Source organism: Labrus mixtus, chromosome 2, assembly GCF_963584025.1.
Source record: "Labrus mixtus chromosome 2, fLabMix1.1, whole genome shotgun sequence".
In the NCBI taxonomy this organism is placed as follows: Eukaryota; Metazoa; Chordata; class Actinopteri; order Labriformes; family Labridae; genus Labrus; species Labrus mixtus.
In genome coordinates, this window is record NC_083613.1 from 30146704 (window position 1) to 30168214 (window position 21511).

Genomic DNA, 21511 nt, shown 5'->3' on the forward strand with positions numbered 1-21511 from the left:
GGGGAGGGTGAGGCACGTCTCAGACTTTAAATTAAAAAAAAAAAAGAAGCTCCGATCCAGTTGATTTTCTCAGAAGAAAGACACAAAGCAGTTTTAGTATCGAGGACATCCTGAAATCTCACATTTTATTGGACCGTTGGTTGAGTTGTCTGTCACAGGAACATACATCATCAGTCACTCTTTAACACTGTTTTGTTTTACACAAGAAGTATTGTCCGTATGAGAGATCTGTTCCGCCTGATGTCAAATTCACCACCTCTGCTCGTAGGGAGACATAAATGTGGTCGAGGAACGAGTTTGGCTGACTTCAGTCTCAAGTGTTTTAAAGAATCAAATGTTTGGTGACTATCTTTAAGTCAAAACAAAACATTTTAAAGGTTCCACATCGACATTATTTCAGAATGCTCACAACCTTTCACTCGATGTTTATCAGGAACTAAATAGAAGATTTAAATGACATGTCTGGACAAGAACTTTCAGGACAAATGTTCTTTGTTGATTCACAATTAACCAGTGTGCCACCAATCAACAGAGCTCGTCGACACGCGCTCGATTTGACAGAAAAAAGAGAAACAAGTAAATAAATACATGTCATGGACACACATCCACAAATGCAACAAATAAATCATCAACAGATTTTCTTTTCTTAAAAAAAAAAAGAGGGATGGTTTCTTTCCAGATGATGATAAAGGTGTTCATGTCTGTGAAACAAAAAGAAGGCTTCCTGTGTGTGAAAAAGCCGTTGACCTCATGTTGTTACTTGCTATAACGAAGGACAATGTTTACAATTTCAAGCTGTCATAACCTCAGTGGTAGGTTTTGACTAGCAGCTACAGTTAATAAGTGGTATCACCCATCGTATTAAGTGCAACACATGTCGGCAGCTTCATCGGCTGGGGACCAATGTGAGAAATTGTATACATCACTAAAAGTTCTAAGTCTCAAGGAGTCGATGGATTTCCTCGAGACGCTGCTGGTGTGTGTTGCTCTGTAATGTTCGGTTCATAATACCCGTCCCCTATGATCCAAATGTGATTTCTGAGGCCGCCAAAGTGATCAAAAATGAAAACAAATCTGCACACAACGATCATCAGTATCTTTGGTGGTTTTGCTGTTTTATACTGACATTTTTTTTAACTTCCAAATCATACAACAAATATCAGCTTTGACCTGTTTCTAAAACTGGGAGGTGACCGGCAAATTCTGTAGTTGGCAATCATTTGAGAGGACATTGGGGAAGAAGAAGAAGAAGATGTGAAGCTTTCCAATCACAATCCCACTTCACTGCCCAAATAGTCCAATCACAGCCCCCTTTAGGGTCTAGCCGACTTCAAACAGAACAGAGACCGATGTGTGTTGGGAGTATGCAGGTTGCTGTAAACATAGATTTTAGTCAGACTCACTGCCACAAACAGAAATAAAATCATTAATCAATTAAGGCATCGACACAGGCAGAGCTGTGCATTTCACCGGAGTACAAAACATAAGAGAAAATATATGTACACAGGTACAGTTAAGTGCTACTTCAGCAGCCTCGTGTTCCACTGGCTAGATCTGTGGCAAGAAATACTGGAACCAGGACTCGCCTTTGCTTGCTCCATGAAGTACAGGGGGGATTTGGGGGGAGGGGCTTGAGCTGGGGCCAAGAGCTTTTCCCGTGTGAGATAGCTTCCTGCGAGAAGGCTCCCGGCCAAGGTTATCAGGGGTAGAACAATTTACATGAGATAAGTAAGGACACGAGAGGCTAGAGGATGACATCTAAGAAGGTGTCAGGGAGTCTCTCCGTCGCGGCTGAAGTGGTACCTGACCGGAGGACCGGGCAGGTCGTCGTCTCCGTCAGTCTCCGGAGCAAATGACACAGTGAGGTCGACGTAGCGGCGGTCCACGGATGGCCTGATCAGCTTTTGCATCCTGCAGAGAGATGGAGGTTTCAAATATGAAAATGATTTAACATGTAAAACAGAAATGCACATCCGTACAAGCGGACGGTCAGAAAAAAACCCCCCTCATATTTACCAACGTTGAAAAGCATTATGCATGAGAAATTGTAAAAGACTTTGTAGATTTGATTTACACATTCGAAAAAGGAGCGGAAAGAAGTACAGACATAATTAAATCTCACCCCTTCTCCATTAATTATTACAATATGATACACTTTTTATTGTCCTCTGGGGGGAATTTGTCTTGGACTCAAAGTGCTGCAAACATTCAGCTGCTTCCACAGAACTACCACAGACAGGAAGCAGACTAGCACTTGATGATTCTCAGTAACCTTTGAAGAGGACAGCTTGAACAACGTAATCGTGCAAAGGCTCATAGGGTGGTACAACGAAGAGGAATAAAATCCACCATGCTGAGATGTGCTTAAGCGAGTGTGTGAATCTCTTAAAACCTTCAGAAGTCTTATTGTGGGAGAGGGTAAGAGGATGGGCACAGTACTTTAAGGGGTGAAAAAAGAGAGAGAGAGCGAAATCAGGAAACATTTACGTTAGTTTGAGCCTCTTTGAGTGTCCAGGCATCACAGGCACATAGAGCATCTTCACACCATGGACGACCATCGTGGGTTCAATTCCATACTTTTCCTGTAAAAAGGTCAAAAATGATCAAAAGGACAGACTACAAAGAAGCTATCCAAAACCTCCAAATGATTATTGTGTTATTGCATCAGAACAGGTCAAACACCTTGAAGGTGCAATAATAGTAAATGATTCTCACCCTCACTGCATTCATGAAGTCAGACAGCGTGAAGTCTTCATGGCCAAAGATAGTCCAGCAGTCCCAGATGGAGAAATAGATGTTGTCCCTGGGAAATCAGCCACAGATAAATAAAATATGATGAACGATTCTGCATTTGATTTAATATAGGTGACAAAAAGTGTCACTTTGCTGCTGGAGGAATATTAGTAAGGCGTGGTGCAAGTGTAACAGACTGAATCTCAGGGTGTTTTCACATTAGACACGATTGTTTTGTACCATGCCCGTGCCTGATCGCTCCCCCGCTGGTCTGTGTTCACATTAGTAACATCGTTCATATGTACACAGTCGATACAGCAGGTGGCAGTATGCACATAGTTGGTTTGCAAATCCGCCAAAAAGCAGCAAGAAGACGACGCACACACGGCAGATGTTTTTGTTATTTCTGAAACCGTCTTCCTACTTCCACATCTATCATGCAGCTCAGAGAATTTAAGGAGCCCGTGCTGATGGTTTTTGTAGCGACTGGAGCTGTTTAGAATGACGTCATATAACGGTCTACTTCCTTGTTTGAGCACGGGTGCGTTCACATCTCCCGCGGAGTACACATGGATCGTGACTCGGGCACAGAATCCAAGTATGGAACGTTTGTGTTCACACTGATCAAATGAACCGGACTTTGGGGGTCAAGGGTACTCGGATCTGGGTCCCGGTCCCTAATGTGAAACCACCCTTCAACTTAAAGAGGGTTTAAAACACACTGTAAACATGCCTCTTACCTGATGAGTGCCCTTTTCACGGGGGCGGGCTCTGTGAGCACCATGACAGGAATGGCCAAGTTGAAGAAGCAGTTTTTGAAAGATTCAAACTCGTAGCCTCCAACCACCTTGATCAACTCGAGGGCCACCTGAGTAGAGAACAAGACACAAAACAGTTGATACACTAGTATTATAAAACCCTGCACTATATTCAGACCAATACGGTGTATCTTAACATCCATCAACTTTTTTCTGTCAATCACTGGGAAAGCTGATGTTGAAATGTGAAACACTTCTCACCAATCCAGCCACAGCAGCTGTTGCCGTGGCGATGGCAGGGATGATCTTGCCGGCGATGCGTTTAGTCTTGAGTCTGTCAGCGGGCTCGATGGAGTACATCCTGGCTCTGAGCGCAGATGCCGACGCCACAAAGTCCATATGGCCGTTGCTGTCGTCGTCCTTTTCAAACTGCAGTGGACTCATCCGTAACCGCTCTACACGAGGAACGCACACACATCAGAAGTGATGAATCAAAGTAGACGGACAGTTTTTTTTCATGTCCTAATGATGGTAACATCATGTTTCCTAACCATTTACTCCTTAGTTATGGATACAAATTAAACCACCATCTTGAGTGTCTATCTACAAATCGGCCTTTTGAGCATTTGTTGTGATGAAATGTGTACCTGCTGTGACGTTGTCAGTAGCGATGGCCTGCTCCAGCTGTATGATGGCCTCCCTCTCCTCTTCACTGCTCAGAGGCATCTTCGCCTGATCGGGCTTCTTTGCCGTCTCGTCCGTCTCTATACTCTGGAAGGAACAGATTGAGGACAGATCAACAGGATTAGGAAGTCTCACACGGACAGAAATCAAGGATCCGATCGATGGAGAAGCTTACTTTCTGGGAGGGCCTGTACTCGGGAATCCTGACACCTGAGAGAACCCGGGCCACCGCCTCCTCAGAGAGATCCTGAGAGAGAAGACGGAGCAGCCAGTCAGTAAATATTTACTGTGTGTGTAAGACTAAGAGCGAGTGAGGGGACGTGAATTACCTTTTCTGAGTACGGGATGTTGTAAGTCTCTGCAAAGAGTCGGGCAGTGCTGACAATGAAAGTGAAGTGCCTGATGGGGAAAAGAGGATTTGCAAGCTTTGATATGAGAACATAGTCAACAAGAAGAGATTAAGCTATCACAGAGAATACTCACATAGAGTCTGTCAAGTCAAAATCAAAAGGAGCTGGAGGTCTTTTTGGGGACTGCCAAAACAAACCTAAGAAAGAGAAGAAGAATTCACTAGACTGCTCGATTCTATGTTTTTATTTTAGTAGTTTTGCATCAAATAGTTCTCAAATTACAGCTCAATTTCCAATAAAAAGGTGGGTCATAGTGTGAAATATAAAACAAAAACAGAATTTGATGAATTTAAAAAAATGTAAACCTCAATATTTGATTGAAAAGAAGAGCAAAGCATAATGCAGTAGGCTGAAGCTGAGACATTTCTATTATTTTTTAATTTAATGCCTGCAACACTTTTAAAAAAAAAGTTGGGACAGGGTCATGTTTCTTGCTCTGTTGCGTCACTTTTTGTATTACTTTATTAACTCAAAGTGGAATGTTTTACCATTCTTCCTTTATGTAGAATTACAGCTGTTCCAACAGCTCAGGGTCTCATTACTCTTATTTTACTCTTCATCACGCTCCAAACATTTCCATTGGGTGACGAGTCAGGACTGCAGGAAGTCCAGTGTATAAGCTATTTTACTACAGAGCCATGTTGTTCACATTCTGTTTTTATTTACATCTTTCACAGAGTCCCAACTCCTTTTTGGAACCGCTTTGTTTTCGATAACTTACTTCCATCTTTTAACCTTGTGTCCAGGGGGAAAGAGTGCAACAGTTGTAGGGCCTTCAAGAAAACATAAACAACATGTAAACACTTAATAACATATTATGGAGCAACAAACACCAACAAACATGTTCATACACTCTATGAATGGATAATTTCAGGAGGAGACGTTATTACCTTTCTCTTGAAATACTTTTCAAATTTCAGACGTGCAACAGTGATGCACTGTTCCCACTGACTGGGACGTCTGCTCAGCAGCTTAATAACCTGGAAGGACCCCTCCAGACTTTCCCCTGTCTGCATCCTCTGCACACACACACACACAAACAAAAAGTTTTAAATGTCTGGCACCGATTAACACCAAGCTGTCCTGAACCACTTGTGACATGTCTGACCTGAAGCACCACTTCAGCGGAGGGGTGGGTCTGCCAGAATGAGTTGTATATGGAGGGCTTGTGAACAAATGCATTCTCAAACTAGAAAAGAAAAAAACAGGAACAAGGTTTAAGATTCTGAGAGTACTCTGAGACACTATCAGGAGTGATAATCACTTATTTAATGCAGACTGACCTTGTCCCTGGCCCACTGAATGGTGTGCTCTATGACAGAAGGGAAGGACTTGAGAGTGCAGAACGGGATCTCCTCTTCTGGGGGGTCCCTCTGGCAAACAAAGAATGAATGGAGTTAAGACTGAGGCAACTAATCTCTAAGAAAAAGTAACCATGGTCACAAACAAACCCTCATACATACTCACATGGCTATTGTAAGATTCTGTCAAATTTGGCACAATTATTTCTGTGTGTCCTTTGGTTCCCATGGTGCCAGAGTCCAGGAGAGGTCTCTGATTGGATAAACAACGGCTAAGAAATAAAAACAGAACGCAGAAACACAAGATCATTTAATGCCCAACTAGCAACGTTTTGTGAAATACAACTGTACTCTTATTTCAGTCATTGAAAATCAAACTGGAGCTACAGCTCAGGGAAGCAAAACCCAAAATCATCCAAATGCTTTAAAAAGTAACACCTACCTGTCTACATATCTCCGGGCCTCCACGTTGTCCAGCGCAGTGACCACTATGTTCATGCGTGAGTAGAAGGTGTCACTGTAAATGTTCTCAGTAGCCGGGCACACCTTGTTTAGATGAGCGTCCACCTGCAGCTCTGGGTTGATATCACAGGTGGCTTCTGCTGCTGTGGTGCTCTTCGGTTTCTGGGAGAGAGGGAGACCCCAAAGCGGAGTGTGAATGTCTGAGTGGTTGGCTCTAATTTGCTCTTCTTGTGCGACGGACGGATGGATGAATAGATACTTTATTGTCAGGCATCCATTAGCATTTTACAAGACCCATGACATAAAACATCTGTAACACCTGCTGCCCCTAGTGCCCTATCTCTACAATAAAGGCCAAACAACAATTTATTTATTATTTTGTGTTTTGATTGTATTAATGTTAGGGGCATGGCTTAGTTAACTGACAGAACTGTATGCCAGTAAGCTAAATGCCCACCTCAGCGATTCTTGTTTCCTGTTTCTAGATTAACCAATACTGCCAGTGTTCGACTTCAAAGCGCTGCTTCAGAAACCGTTGGGTGACATTGAACTACATCTATGCTTTATACAGTCTAAAGTATGTGGGCAAGGAACAGCAGAGTCTGTATTGAGATAGTAAATGTCATATTAGTCTGTACATACTTAGTCAGATCCAATGCTTTTCCATTCCACACATTACACCGCTGCACGGTCCAAGATAGATTACATCAACTAGTAAAAGTGAGTACATTTGGCTGAAAGCTGCATCAAAAGTTTCTGAGTTATGTAGAACCCTTCAGAGTGTGAGGTTGAGCTTGCCTGAACAAAGAAACGAGAGGAAAGTAGGGTGATGCGAAATAAGACAGGAAATAGAGATGTTTTCACCTGTATGTGATGTGGTCTGAAGAGAAACTGTCGGTTGAGGTTGGATTTCTCTATAAGGTCTGGGTCTGTGATGCATACCTGAAAATAGAAACATCCACTGAATCGGTATCACAAAGCAATGGAGTGTAAAGAACAGAAAGAGAACAGTCAAACAGACGAGAGTAAACTCAGAGAGAACTCCCACCTCTCCTGAGCTCTTGGTCAATCCCACTCCGAGCAGGGCAAAGTTTTTCAGCATCTCACAGCCTATGGCCCCACAGCCCACCTGGAGGACACACGTTATAGGTTTCATTCAGTTAAAAACCTTTAAAAGAATCCAATACAAAAAAAAAAACTTTATATTGACCACACACGCCTTACCATAAAGACCCTGAGCTTTTGAAGTTCTAAACACATTGATTCCCCAATGCAAGCTCGTAATCCATCATATCGATCGCCCCGTGGGGAAAACTCCTCCGCAGAGAGAGACTGAAGCGGCCTGACTACCTCGGTGGCATCTAGATAAAACTAAACACAGAAGGAACATAGAAGGAGATCAAATCAACAGTTATGGGAAATAATCCAAAAGGAAAAAAAACATATTGTTATAAATAAGAGTCTTAAAGCACATTTTTAAACAATACAATCTCCACTCATTTCAGGTTTGATAGAATTGGAAAGTACTGGAGGTTTAGAAAACTAAACATCTAGTCATTATCAACCCAAAGCTGCTGTGAGCAAAAGAGAGAGAGAGAGCAGCACAGTGGTCGAGTGACAGAGGGAGGAAGTGGAGGCGGCGAGTGTTGTAACTGAAAACAAAGCGATGAAACTGAAAATAAAAAGGTGTTTTCTGATTGTTTCTTCGGTTACACTCTGCAAACACGTCTGCACCGCCGCAAAACCCCGCAGTAAGGTGCCGGATGTTGTTTACGTGCTGTCACGCTTCGCCCTCTTCAGTTGTGGCTGTCGCTTTACTCCGCTCCTGTCAGAGCTGTAGCGCTGACACAGCTCCCACAGAGCAGACCGTTCTCTGTCACAGCGGGGCAAAAATACCAACGTTTAGTGAAGTTTCTATGGCGTCTCATAAAATTGGACGGGTTTACTTTAGCATCTGGTGCAGACGGACAGAGAGCAGAGCGGAGAAACAGCAAAGTCATCTGGTCATCTTCACTATGTCCTGACCGGCTGAGTGCTGGGTGCGAGCTCCACACCGCCGCTCAATGATTGACAGGCAGAAACGTCAGAAACACAGCGACATAATGACAAAAACTGAATAATACAGACAGAGTGTCGGGTCTGTGGAGACATAGACATCACCACACACTGCTTTAGATTATGAGTGATAATTAAGATGGAATATTAATAAATACTTCTATACCCAATTTTAAAAAAAAATTTGGCTTATGTTACTTTTAACTGTATTTAAAAAGAGTTGGTTTGTGTTCATTGACATTTTCTGTATACAGATCGGTGATAAACAAACATGAAATGTCCCTATTTGCATAGGATTTCTAGTTTTGTTTCCATGGTATCTAAACAGGTTTCAGTGTTGATTGTTTTGACTAGTATCTAATCTAAGGTAGAATTACGGTATCAGGACAAGCCTCTTCAATAATCACCAGACGTTAACATTTTAACCCACCCATTGCTGCAAAGGTGCAAATTTCCCTGTGATGGCTTTAAGAACTTCCTGGCTGGCTAGACCTCCTACAGCTGCCGCTAAGGGAGGAAGAAATCCTCGGGCTGTTCTTGACAGACAGCGCACCAACTCAGTATTTACAGAAGCCTGAATGGAGAGAGAGGAAGGAGGGTGTTAGGTCATCTTCGGACAATTATCTGTCAAAGACGAAAATACTGTGTGAATAAATGACTCTCTTACTTTGTTCCTGAGAGTCGCGTTCACTTCTTGGGTAAGCTTCAGTAAAACCTCAGCATCCTGTAAACACCTGATAACATCAAAGGGAAACTGCTTCATTGAATGTGTCACACTTTGCAGAAGGAAACCACAGCCATGACTAATTCTATCCTCAGGAAGTGTGAAGAACAGAAAGGAGAGCAGTGAATTCAATCTGAAGAGAAATATTCTGATTACCCGACGTTAGGGAGTCTACTGTGCTGCTCCTGGAAGGTGTCCAGAGCCAACATGGCTGCATGGATTTGGAGTGGGGCCTGAAAGGGAGATTTAAAAAGGATCGTGAGGAAACTGCTTTGGTAACATAAAATAAAAATGATGAGGGGGCTGTGTCACATACAAAGGTTGAATTAGGAAGACCAATGGGAGATATCCGGTGTCACCAAAAACTAACATTATATTAGAAAACCTGAATAATTAAAAGTGGTTATCACACTGACACAGAATCAGAATCAGCTCTATTGGCCAGGTTTGTGTCGACAAACAAGGAGTTTGACTGTGGTTGAACTATTATATACAAGTCTATATAAGACAATAGTGCATGGGGGAGGAGTGAAAAAGATGCTGAAGTTACCAGGACAATAAATGATGTAATTATGTATCAGATGGATTCATTTACAAGACTGCCTGTCTTGTAAAATAATCATGATCATGTAAAGTATAAAGCCATGCATTTTGTATTAAGACGTTATGTACAAGAGGTTAGCGTGCTCAGGCCCGGTTAGTCCTGGAGCAGTGTGAGTGCAGGCCGGCGGGGAACAAGGAGGGGGAGGGCGATCATGCTTCAGCACAATATGGAAAAACCGAGCCTAGTGTGAGTCACCCTAAGAAGCCAGGTAAGTCTACATGTCTATAATAGTTCGATACAATGCAAACACACCCAGGTTATGAAGCATAGATCATGCTTTTTATTTGATGCCCGCTGTTTAAGTTAGCTAGCTTAGCAGCCTATATATTCTGTTTTGTAATGCAGTCTCGAGGAATAGTTTTAAATTCTCACCTCTGGTTTACTTAAGTCTGGAGTCAGGACCTGAGGGTCACACAACTGTTTCTCTAAGGTCTCCTGAAATAAACGAGGAAATAAACACAGGGAGGTGTAAAATGTATGCATTTTGTCTTTGTCCAGCTTTGACACTTCTTGTTGATATGACAAATAGTTCACTTACAAATCTGTACGTTTTGGGGGTTTTCACCAGAACAAAGAAGCCTCCGTGTTCATATGGTTGTAGTCCAGATGTGTCTCCTATTGAAAAGCTGTGAGGGGAAAGGACTAATCCCACCCACACATTCAAACATCAGACACAAGAATGTGTACAAAAACAGACAGAAACAGTTTAGAATAAGGCTCTTTTTCGTAATCTAAAACAGAACATTAATTCATATGGTGAGCTGGTGAAAAGCAAATGCAATTTTGAGTTAATACCTGAAACCTGTCTTGAAGTTCCGTTGAGTTCGGACATGCCATTGACCTCTCTGAAGACAACACTCTGGCCGGTCTGAAGGCCATGTGGCTGGTTGTCCATGCAGGTAACCACCCCAGGATTGTCCTAAAATTAAAATTAGATTATTAAACATTTGAACTTTTTATATTTAAAATGAAAACCAAATAGGAAAGAATGAATTCCCCCCAGCTGTTTTTATATACTTTATTTTGAGGGTACAAATTGTGGGACCTACAGGACTGTTGAGAGTGTCGTAAGTGGTCATTTCACCTGAGAGATAGTTTGTATGAAAATCTCTTTGGGCTCCTCTCCTGTGGGATCTGAAACCTCGAACTCCTCTCCAAAATCACAGAACACCCGCACACAGATGCCATACGCATCACAGCCGATGAACTGGCAAAGAAGACACAAGTTAAACAATCTGTTAAGTACATGTTGTTTTATACTCTTATGTACTCTGTGGCACTTTAGATATAAAATAATAATAACTTTCTGTGTGTGTTATCAAGAGGTTAAGTGAAAGCTCTGTAATGTATAATCTCTAAAAGGACTGTAGACGTACCCTGATGGGGGGTTGTTGTGAGTGGCAGAACTCATTTACTCTCTTTTGGAGGCTCAATCTTGCTTCAGTCAATATGACACACTGGAGGAGAGAGCACACAGCAGATGTAAGCCAGTTTGCAGCGGTGGATATTTTTGGTTAAACCGTGCAGAAAAGGGATGCCTTACCTGATACTTCCTCAGAAAGCTGAGATCAGTGTTGTCATCCAGAGCGGAGGAAGACATGTCAACGTGGACATAAGGGTTCAACTCTGCGACTCGAGGGCACACCGCCTCCACCCTGCGACATTAACATCAAAGAGGATATTTACAAATGTGTAAAATACAGACAAGGTAGTGGGAGACAAAAGAATGGTTTGCATATGTAGTGTATATGAATTCATACAGAAGTGGGTGTAGGATATACAGCTCAAGAACACATGGAGACAACTAGTCTCCAGTTTCATGTTCAGGGTTGGAAATTAGCACCTGCCCCCCGCCAAATATGGGTGTCTTTTGGCAGTGACGGGTGAATTTGATCAACCTACCAGTCATGGTGGCGGGTTAATAAAAGACAACAAACAACGTAAATTGAATCCCGGTCTCCTGCTTGTTCCCCTCTGACTTTATGAGCAGAGACAGGCAGTCCTAAATGAGGGCCACAGGGCTCCGCCCCCTCCTCATGTCAGTGTGTACAATGATAGGCTATGAGACTGAGAATCTACACAGACAGTGATAGGTTAAGTGCTTAAATTGCTCTGTGTGTCTTTGATTAAGCACAGCATGGATTAGCATCTTTTTTACAATTGGCAGGTAAAACAAAATAAAACGTTAACTTCCCTGTTCATGTTACACAACATTTCCCCCTCCCAACTGGTTAAGAAAACAAATGGTTCAGTATTTTCAGACCCTGAATAATGCAAAAAATGACAGATTACTCATGTTTCAGGTTTGGAAGACTTCGGAAATCAATACTTAGTGAAATAACCCGGATTTAATTACAGCTTCCATGTGTCTTGGCACACTCCTGTTGGGTGACCTTATGCCACTCTTGGTGCAACAGGCAATAGATTACTTGCCAGGTTGTCAAATCAGCTACCTCATTTAGTAGAATAATGTGTACCTGTAATATTATTGGCTTCCATTTATAATTATGGAGTGGTCTCTTAATTTTTTCCATGGCTGGAATTCAGACTACAAACAAAGTAAAAAGGATATTTTACCTCCTCTTCTGGCTCAACACATCCTCATCACGGATAAAGAAGTTGGAGCCCAGATCCCACGTCTCACATTGCTTTGTGTCATGAAGTGTGACTGCCTGTTTGTAGAAGAAGAAATACAGTGAACACACTCACACAAATACAACAGTTAAGGAAGACTGACTGTTGAGACAGTCAACATTAAAACATTATATTCTGACATGACTTTAGTTACATCATTTAGGAAGAGTACATACCTTGACACCAGCCAATACGATATTCTTTGCTGTGAAACCAGAAGTTGCATCGTGTCAACTCAAGATCATGTGAATACATTGAAACATCCTTGTTGTTGTGCATGATGTGATATTTAGCCTACCTATCTCAATTCCCAGTCCTCCCATTCCACTGAGAAAGACTGAGGACTGGGCCATCTGGTGCATAGCACTGTCTCCCAGCACATATCGCTGGCGGCTGTGAGGAAAAGGAAAGGAAGAGTAAATGTGAGAGAAAGTGGCAAAAAAAAAACAAAAAAAAAACATGACAATACAATACATCTACAGAAATAATTAACCATTTGAACAGGATTAGCTTTAAAAACATCCAGAAAAACACAAACTGTGTGAGCCATGTGACTGAAGACAAGCCGAGAATGAATTTCCTTTTCTTTTGTATAGTCCCTTTTTTGATGAGTTAAGAACACCTATGTTCTTAACACCTATAAATAAATATATTCATATATTTATTGATGTATTTCTGTGTCCATGTTGTACAAGGAAAAGTAAATATGTAAATTAAGTGGGTCGTCCTAACATTACTGAAGTAGGATTGGTAAATTTTGAAAAACAGACAGAAGCAAATTTACACATATACTTTTCCTCTTACAACCTGGACACAGAAATAAATAGATGTGTAAATGTAAAAATACGGAAATAAATTAATAACTCAATTAATGTGGAAATGTATGCATTGATACATATATAACTGTAGATATACGCTAATAAATGAATAAATACATGTTAAAATATATAAATAGCCTTTTTCATTAACAAAGTGTATTTATTATATATTCATTGATGTATTGTTTTTCAGCATTTATATATTTATTTATATATTTATTGATGCATTTATTTATTTATTTATACTTTAGTCATTTTTTGTCCCTCATAATTAATGACGGTGTCTGGTAATCCTGTTTTGGTCAAGGCTTAATCTTTATCCATGATACAATATATAATAATAATAATCGTAATAATTACACATGTTATTTATATAGCGCTTTACAAAACGCTCAGACACTTTACAGAGATACATGCAGAGTTGAAGTAAACAAAAACATTGGAACAAAGACAGACAGACAGACAGACAGACAGACAGACAGATACTTTATTGATCCCGAGGGAAATTCAAAGCATCCAGTAGCAGGTTACAAAGACGTACATGACATGAAACATTTGTTACAAATTAAACCACAAAACCAACACCCCCCCCCCCCCCCCCCCCCCCCCCATACATATATATTAACCTGAAAACAAGATTTAAAGAATACCCCTAGATGAATCAAATTTAAAATGTGCAATTAAAAATAGACTTATACAAGAAAATGTCACAAAAAGCAAGATTAGCAATTAAAATCAAGTCTGAAAAGGGGGGTTTTGATCAGGGATTTGAACAGTGACAGGTCAATAGAGTCACGGATGTGTTTGGGGAGGGGGGCAGCAGTGGAGTACACACCTCAATAAAAACAAAAACAACCAGAAAGAAAGAAAGAAGGAGGAGGAAGCTGGTGTGGAGCAACATCTGTATTGATGGCAGCCGATTCCTGTCTTGACAGGTGCCATGTAAGGCTACCTGTAGTTTTATTAAGGCAGATCACACTGCAGGAACATACAGAGACAAAAAGGTGGACTCACCTGTAAAGAGAGTCGTCAATCTCCATGGAGTCTGCAGCCATGCCGGGAGGGGAGAGGGGGGGTTTAACTGTCTGAGAGATAACGACTACACCTATTAAAGCACACAAGAAGTGTATAAAAAAAGATTACCAACGCTATAAACATTGTATTTTTAATCTGTAATGATTTTACAAAACAACGCCCTGTTTGTAGGTAAGCTAGCTACAAGGCTAACTGCCTGTCAATGCCGGTCAGCTGTGTTGTTGCCGTGACAACTGTCAGTCCACCCCCCCCTTAAAGTTAAAGGATATAACTAATAAAGTGTCGGTGATTATAATTACCACATTAACGCTGGTTTATGTGTGAGCCTGCTGAGAGAAGCTCAGCATTAGCAGCTACGGCTAGTTAGCATTGAGTGCTCCATCACTGCAGCCCGGTGCCGGTGGCGACGACCGGTTGTCAAAAAAACTCGTTAAAAAAGTCATGACACAGAAGTTAGGCTGCAAATAACTGTCCAGGGAAGACAGTCGTTTTCATTTTTAAACATCCTACCAGTCAATGTTAATATTTTAATTGCAACTATTGTAAAAAATTGAATGTATAATCACACGTAGCTACCTACCTGTCAGTATGCGCGACGAGCTGTACCGAATGAATGGCTGTGACTGGTTAAAAAATGTGGATTGTTTCCGGGTTATCACAGTCACATGACCAAAGTCATCCAATAGATTTACAGTATTTTAAGAGACATTTGTGATTTCGTTTTTTGATTTATTTTCGACCCCTTTCATAAAGAAATATAATGTATTATTGAATCTTGAATGTATTAATTTTTGTATGATTGCATGTATTGTATAAATATATAAATTATAAAAAATCATAGTATATCAAGTTGTATATATGTATGGAAAATCATTGGATTGTAAATATCAAATATAGTATCATAAATATAGTATAGCAAATTGTATATAGATAGATTGTATATATAGAGAGATTATAAGGAACACAGGAATTTAATTTAATAAATATTAATTATTGAGCTGTGGAAAAGGGGTAGGATTAGATAAGTTTTATACTTCTTCCTACTCCTTATCAGGCATATCAATTGAATCTATGTAATTTTCTTTTTCTTTTTCTTTTTTTGTGAAATAATTTGAATATTGTTTTTTCTTTATACTTGTAACTTTTCTCAGGGAGAAGCCTGAGTCTGATTGTGATGAATTTTATGTTCCTTAACCGTTTGCCATACAGACAGTGAGTGTCTGGTGTTCCATGCAGATGTTGGTGGTCTGCTTCCTGAGACGTGTGGCATAGATGGTATTCAGGTTTGGGTGCTCGACCCCTACAACATGTCAGGCTGCCTTTGCCACTCCATGCAGGCTCTTTCGCTCAATAACCATTCAGCTGTCATACTACACAGTAACGCGGTTGGTCCGGATGTTCTCAGTGGTGGTCCAGTAGAAGTTTAGCAGTAGTGTCTGGAGCTGGGACTGCTTCAGCAACTTTTATCAATTTGTGTAAATAGGACAGAAAATGTTCACAGATTGGAACTCAGATCAGATCTTGGGTGGGATGCTTAAGCAGACTGTATATCTTAATTGTGTCATAACTTCCCAAACAATCAATAATATTACATTTTGTTTAAAAGTCTGTCTATCTTCTTGGGACACATGTGTTTCTATAAATTCAGTTGCTACAGAGAAAACTGTTGTTTTCTTGCTGTTTTAACAAGAATATGATTTACAGTTTGACGCCATTGGTGGTGTCAAAATTAAATTTATGAAAAAAAAATCAAATGCTTATCATTGAGATCAATTTTTATGTATGAGTACAAAATGTAGGCTACATGTATTTCTTATTTTGGACTGTTAGGCTGCTTTGCAAAACTGAAGTAGGCTTATCATTTGAATTTCCCCAAAAAAGTATCATATTGTATAAAACTCCATGAATAATCTTAAGTGTAATGTTTAAGGTTAATGTATGTAATGGGTTATATTGTTTTGGTGTTTTGGGTTATTTGTTTATGATATTTATTTTAGGATTATATTGAGTAGGTGGTCGCATGGGTATGGGCAGGAAGATGATTTTAATCACCTGTTCATTTCTGTTCTCAGTGGAAGACAGAGGGGGAGCAGGGTTGCATTATTTTTTGTTTACCGCTTTTGTTTTAAGCTCACTGTGATTTATTTTTATAACTTTGAGTTACTTTGATTATGAGTTAATGCACTTTTTCACAAGTTGAAGGAGTCATTTGCTGATCAAGTCCTCGCCAAAGAGACAGGGCAGAAAATGAACACAGAGTTGTGGTCCTGTACTGTTTAAAGAAGCAAAGGTCAACAGACCAGTGAAACATTGACATCCTATTGACTCTTATTTGGGGTGATGATTTAAGGAAAAGTTTGAGTAGAGTTTATGAGTCTTTTTTGGTTTGTATGTGTTTTTAATTTCCTATTTGACCAAGGTGAATAAATGACCTCAAATTTCACTAAACAAAGCTGAGGAGAGATTAACTCAAGGGATTTTGTGTTTACGTGTTTCCCCTCAACTTCGGACTTCAGAGACACCCTCCCTCTTATCATATTGGTCAAAAACAGACAGGAACCTCCCCCCTGAGCCACAGCCAAAATCCTGCATATGCACACACCACACTCTGAACTCCAAAGTACCACTTCCACCTCTCAGACACCTGCCCACAGATTTACTCTCTGCTGGAGATGTGGTCCAGCCTTGTAGCACTGCGGCGGCTCCAGCGGATCGCTGTTGCTCCTTTGAATATCACCGGGGGTCTCACAGGCAGTGTGCACAGGGAGATTTCAACCGTGAAACGGGTGTATGTCACCCGACAGATCCCACCCGATGGCCTGAAAATCCTCCGTGAATCTGGACAGTGAGTCATAAAGTTTTTAAAAGTTAATTTGAGGTCATCTACACTGTTTAGTATGATACACTTCTGGAAAATATGACTGTTGTTTTTGAATGATACTTTTTCTGAATTTAAAATGTCTGTTTTTTTTTAAAAGTTCATCATTCACTTTAAGTAAACAGGGCTGCTAATGTTTGCCCTCAGGTTAGTCAGATAAGACTGGTAGCCTAAAGGGTATTCCCCCAGTTAAGTTAAAGTCCCTGTGTTTTTACGAGGGCCTACAGAATACATACTGAGGCATGTTATACTTTCATTACCTATGAAATCAAACTAGACCATCAGCAGAAAGAGTATTTCTTTTTAATTTATTGTAATAACTGAAGCTGCTGCCATCGGGTAAGGTGAGATAAACACTTCAGAAACAGCTTTTGTTTACATTCTCTAAGGCCAAAGTTTGCAGTGAGTTATACATTTGTTTGAGTTTTTTGTTTTTGAAAGATTACTTTTTCATGTGCTGTACAAGATCAGTAAAGATAAATACTTATGGTAAAAAGGACTTGAGCTTGTAGAGTGCTTTTCTGGTCTTCTGTCTACTCAAGGCACTTTTACACTGCAGGTCACACCTACACATACACACACTGATGGTAGAGGCTGCTGTGTAAAGTGACCATCAGAAGTAACTCATCAATTCATACACAGTTGAGTGGTTGAGAGACAGCCGACTCTACCACTAAGCCTGAAAATAAAACTACCACTTTGTTTACAGGGGACGCCAAAATGACACAAAACAAAGATTCCTCACGGGAGCTTTGAAAAACTCTAAATACATTTTTTAAAAGAGGATTATTAAAAGAACGTTTTCCTCTTTGGTGATGCTTTCCCTTTTCCCAGGGTGCAGTTCGAGCTGTGGAACTCCGACGATGACACTGTGCCCAGGAAGGAGCTGCTGCAGAAGGTCAAAGGTGTCGACGGTCTGCTCTGTATGCTGACAGAGAAGATTGATGCAGAGTTATTGGATGCTGCAGGTCTGAAGACATTCCCTTGGAGCTATTTGAATTATGCTAACTTAAAAAAAAAAAAAGTCTCATATTTGTGCATGTCTGGTTTTGGTGTACCCTTGCAGGTCCGAACCTGAAGGTCCTCAGTACTATGTCAGTGGGTTTTGACCATCTCAATTTGGAGGAGCTGAAAAAAAGGTAATTCCTAAACTTCAATTTTAATCTTTTTTTTTAGCTTCGTAAATCATTGATCAATGACGTCAAGATACAAAAGCACAATTAAAACAAACCAAGAAAAGATTACTCTCAGTGACAAACAAATTGCACACTGTGATGAAGTGGTTTGAGATCATTTGTCGAAGAGTAGTAAGTAAGAGAGTCAATCTTGAGATTGTTTTGTCAATTATTCCCCATTTTTAAGCAAAATAGCTAAATGTAGAGTCCTCCAAGTTCAGAGTAAACCTGTGAAACTTGGAGCAACAGCTTTATGCTCCATGCCCTATTGTTTAGTGGAAAGGTGGATTCAGAGGACAGAACAAACACCTAGCTGTGGGAGTGTCACCCACCTGGGGGAGGGGTTACTGCCCTTTGTGATGTCATGAAGGGAAAATCTCCAAACGGCTTGTTGAGCACATTTTCTGAAAAGTGGAGCAGACAGAAGACAAAGAGGATTGATAATTGGGGGGTTTGTAGACAGACTAGGGACACATATTAGTGTTTGGAAAACATTGAAAAGTGTATTTTGCATAATATGTGACCTGTAAAAGCAAGTTGCAGTGTCTCTACAGAAAGAGTCGGTAGAACAATACAAAACAACATCATCTGCATAAAGATAAATATTACAGTATAGAAGAGACTGTTTTGTTGATATTGATAAGATTGGTCAAACGTGTTGTTTTAAAAAACCTAATTGATTGTTAATAATCAATCCCCATTGCATATAAGACTGTGTGTAAAGTTTGTATGTGTGTGTTTTCCCTCAGAGGGATCCGTGTGGGTTACACCCCTGAGGTCCTGACAGATTCTGTGGCTGAGCTGACCGTGGCTCTGCTGCTCACGACCTCCAGGAGGCTTGTAGAGGCCACACATGAAGCCAAGACGTAATGCTACACAATCACACTCATGTACTCAAATCTATCCATGCATATGTTTGTATCTGTATCATGTTTGCATACGCATATGTCTCTCTGTATCAGTGGAGGCTGGGGCACATGGAGAACTCTGTGGCTGTGTGGACATGAGCTGGCCAACAGCACTGTGGGAATCCTGGGCCTGGGGAGGATTGGTACGCTTTGAACAGGACATCGAGATTTTCTTACCATCTAACCGCCATTTCTCTACGCCTGATTCATCTAATACAACGTCTTTGTGCTCATTCAGGTGTTGCCATCGCTGATCGTCTGGCACCTTTCAAAGTTAAAAAGTTTATCTACACAGACGTAGAACCCAGACCAGAGCTGGCCAGTTCCATCAATGCAGAGTACGGTAAGGACTGCAGATTTATCGTCTGTATCCATTGATGTGTCATGCTAGTATTATTTGTTCTTATATTTAACACACAATGTCAATAGGATCATTTTAACCTCACAGGTACTCAATATGCTCATACATTATTTAAGCAGCTTAATAAAATGAAAATCCAATCCAATGATTTTGAAATGCGGTGGCACTGTCTCTCTGTAGTCTCCTTCGATGAGCTGGCAAAGCAGTCCGATTTCCTGGCTGTGTGCTGCGCTTTAACACCTGAAACAAAAGAGATCTGCAACAAGAACCTCTTCTCCAAGATGAAAAGTAACGCCATCTTTATCAACACCAGCAGGTAACCTCATGTTGAACACAAACACAATCGCTTTAACTTATTTTGCACACAATGGCATGTGGATACATCACCTGACTACAAACAATGAGATCCAACGGCTGGATTTAAAACCAGGAGTGGCTTGTAAAATGTCACACACTCATGGATCTCAGAACAATTCATGTTTATTATAGATGAATAGAAATATTATTGTCTTTTTCACATATAAATCATGTTGTTATTATTGTAAGACGTCAGAGAAAATGTCAAACATCAAGTTTCCCTTGAAGCTTTTTAAATGTTTTGATATTTCCAAACAGTCCAAAATCAAAATAAATAAATAAATCACCTTTCTTTTTTTTTGTTATTGTCATTTTTCATTCATACAATGTACACAAATATCCTTCACAAACACATACACACGTGCACACACACCTGTACGCTATCTCAGATGTAAATACCTTAAGTTCCCTTTCAAATATTCACGTCAGAGATACGGGTACCATTTAATTATTTGGCCTTTACCTTCTGGAAATTTACATGGTGGGTTGATGTAGGCTTATCCAGCCATGAGTGAGGTGTCTGTGATTTTCTTGATTCAGTTTGTGATTCTGGTCTTTGTGTCATGTCAGAGGGGGTGTGGTGAACCAGGAAGACCTGTATGAGGCTCTGTCCACTGGGCAGATTGCAGGAGCTGGATTAGATGTCACTGTTCCTGAGCCCCTGCCCACAGACCACCCACTCTTTACCCTTAAAAACTGCGGTGAGGCTGTCTGATCACTATTTATAAAAGACTTAATTTTTTTTTTTAGAAATCTGTTTTAAGTGTAAGATATTATCACTTTTCTCACTTGATTGTCTTCCTTATTCTTTGTGCCCACAGTGATTCTTCCACATGTTGCTAGTGCCTCCTACAGTACCCGTAACGCCATGTCCTCCCTGGCGGCAAACAACCTCCTCCTCGGCTTGAAGGGGGAGCCGATGATCAAAGAACTCAAACTGTGAGAGGGAAACTGGTTCCACTACCTTCATCACTTCAACCAACACTACTCATTTTTGCTTTGGAGGATTCAAACGCAAACTCAGGACTTTAGTTTTATTTTATTTAGATTTATTTTGTGCTTAAAGCTCCTGTGAGGAATTTTAAGTTAAAACTGCTTCTATATATATTCTGTTGGCCAGTACGTTCTTCACCACCCATTTGTTGATGATGTGAATATACCCAAATACACCTAGCATTGATATTAAGGCAAATTGTCATCACAGCATCAGCCTTTGTCGCTTTGTCCGCCACTTCCAGGTCATGTTTTTGACACGGTCTTGTCTCCTGAGATCCCCCATGGCCTCCAGTCCCACTAGGATAGATTCCCGCTGTGAGGTGCATGTGTTAACAAGCACCTTGGGAAGATTTCAGGGGGGAACCTGCCTGAAATTGCCAAGAAATTTGCACATGTGAAAACAACTTAAACCATCAACAGGACCCAATCAGGAAAGAAGAGGTATAGCTTTGTCCACAGGAGGGCGCTAAAGTCGACACAATCTGAAAGTTCCTCACAGCAGCTTTACATTTTAACTTTATTAAAACAATTATGTCAGATTTTTCTTCATTCTTGTACAGTTTCTGTGACATTTTTTCGCTCAAATTTAATTAAAAAAAACGAGCCGAGCAACAAAAC

At 40.6% G+C, this 21511-nt stretch overlaps 2 protein-coding genes across 2 annotated transcripts; one reads left to right on the forward strand and one right to left on the reverse strand.

The window, feature by feature from the left end:
• Nucleotides 1–91: 91 nt before the first annotated feature.
• uba6 (ubiquitin like modifier activating enzyme 6) lies at nt 92–14847 on the reverse strand. The gene is made up of 32 exons (XM_061065180.1): nt 14799–14847; nt 14198–14288; nt 12664–12758; nt 12542–12570; nt 12309–12403; nt 11275–11386; nt 11108–11188; nt 10816–10938; nt 10527–10650; nt 10270–10373; nt 10104–10166; nt 9284–9360; nt 9071–9137; nt 8834–8977; nt 7573–7719; nt 7397–7477; nt 7213–7290; nt 6329–6510; nt 6053–6158; nt 5869–5958; nt 5694–5774; nt 5476–5604; nt 5307–5358; nt 4659–4722; nt 4505–4574; nt 4351–4422; nt 4139–4262; nt 3753–3946; nt 3474–3601; nt 2716–2803; nt 2488–2582; nt 92–1911 (listed from the first exon to the last, which is right to left on the reverse strand). The coding sequence occupies exons 2-32, from the start codon at nt 14236–14238 to the stop codon at nt 1770–1772; spliced, it is 3078 nt and encodes a 1025-aa protein (XP_060921163.1). The 5' UTR covers nt 14239–14288; nt 14799–14847; the 3' UTR covers nt 92–1769.
• Nucleotides 14848–16809: 1962 nt separating this feature from the next.
• On the forward strand, nt 16810–21510 carry grhprb (glyoxylate reductase/hydroxypyruvate reductase b). The gene is made up of 9 exons (XM_061065279.1): nt 16810–17063; nt 17931–18064; nt 18163–18235; nt 19021–19137; nt 19234–19322; nt 19418–19522; nt 19721–19856; nt 20468–20598; nt 20719–21510. Exons 1-9 carry the CDS (start codon nt 16891–16893, stop codon nt 20838–20840), a joined length of 1080 nt encoding a protein of 359 aa, XP_060921262.1. The 5' UTR covers nt 16810–16890; the 3' UTR covers nt 20841–21510.
• Nucleotide 21511: the final 1 nt, after the last annotated feature.

Coding starts and splice junctions, on each gene's coding strand:
- uba6 (XM_061065180.1), bottom strand. CDS start 14,238: ATGGCTGCAGACTCCATGGAGATTGACGACTCTCTTTACAG. Junction 11,189..11,274: donor GCTTTCTGAGGAAGTATCAG/GTAAGGCATCCC, acceptor TCTCTCCTCCAG/TGTGTCATATTGACTGAAGC. Junction 2,583..2,715: donor ACTTCATGAATGCAGTGAGG/GTGAGAATCATT, acceptor ACCTTTTTACAG/GAAAAGTATGGAATTGAACC.
- grhprb (XM_061065279.1), top strand. CDS start 16,891: ATGTGGTCCAGCCTTGTAGCACTGCGGCGGCTCCAGCGGATCGCTGTT. Junction 19,138..19,233: donor GCCACACATGAAGCCAAGAC/GTAATGCTACAC, acceptor TCTCTGTATCAG/TGGAGGCTGGGGCACATGGA. Junction 19,323..19,417: donor CCTGGGCCTGGGGAGGATTG/GTACGCTTTGAA, acceptor GTGCTCATTCAG/GTGTTGCCATCGCTGATCGT.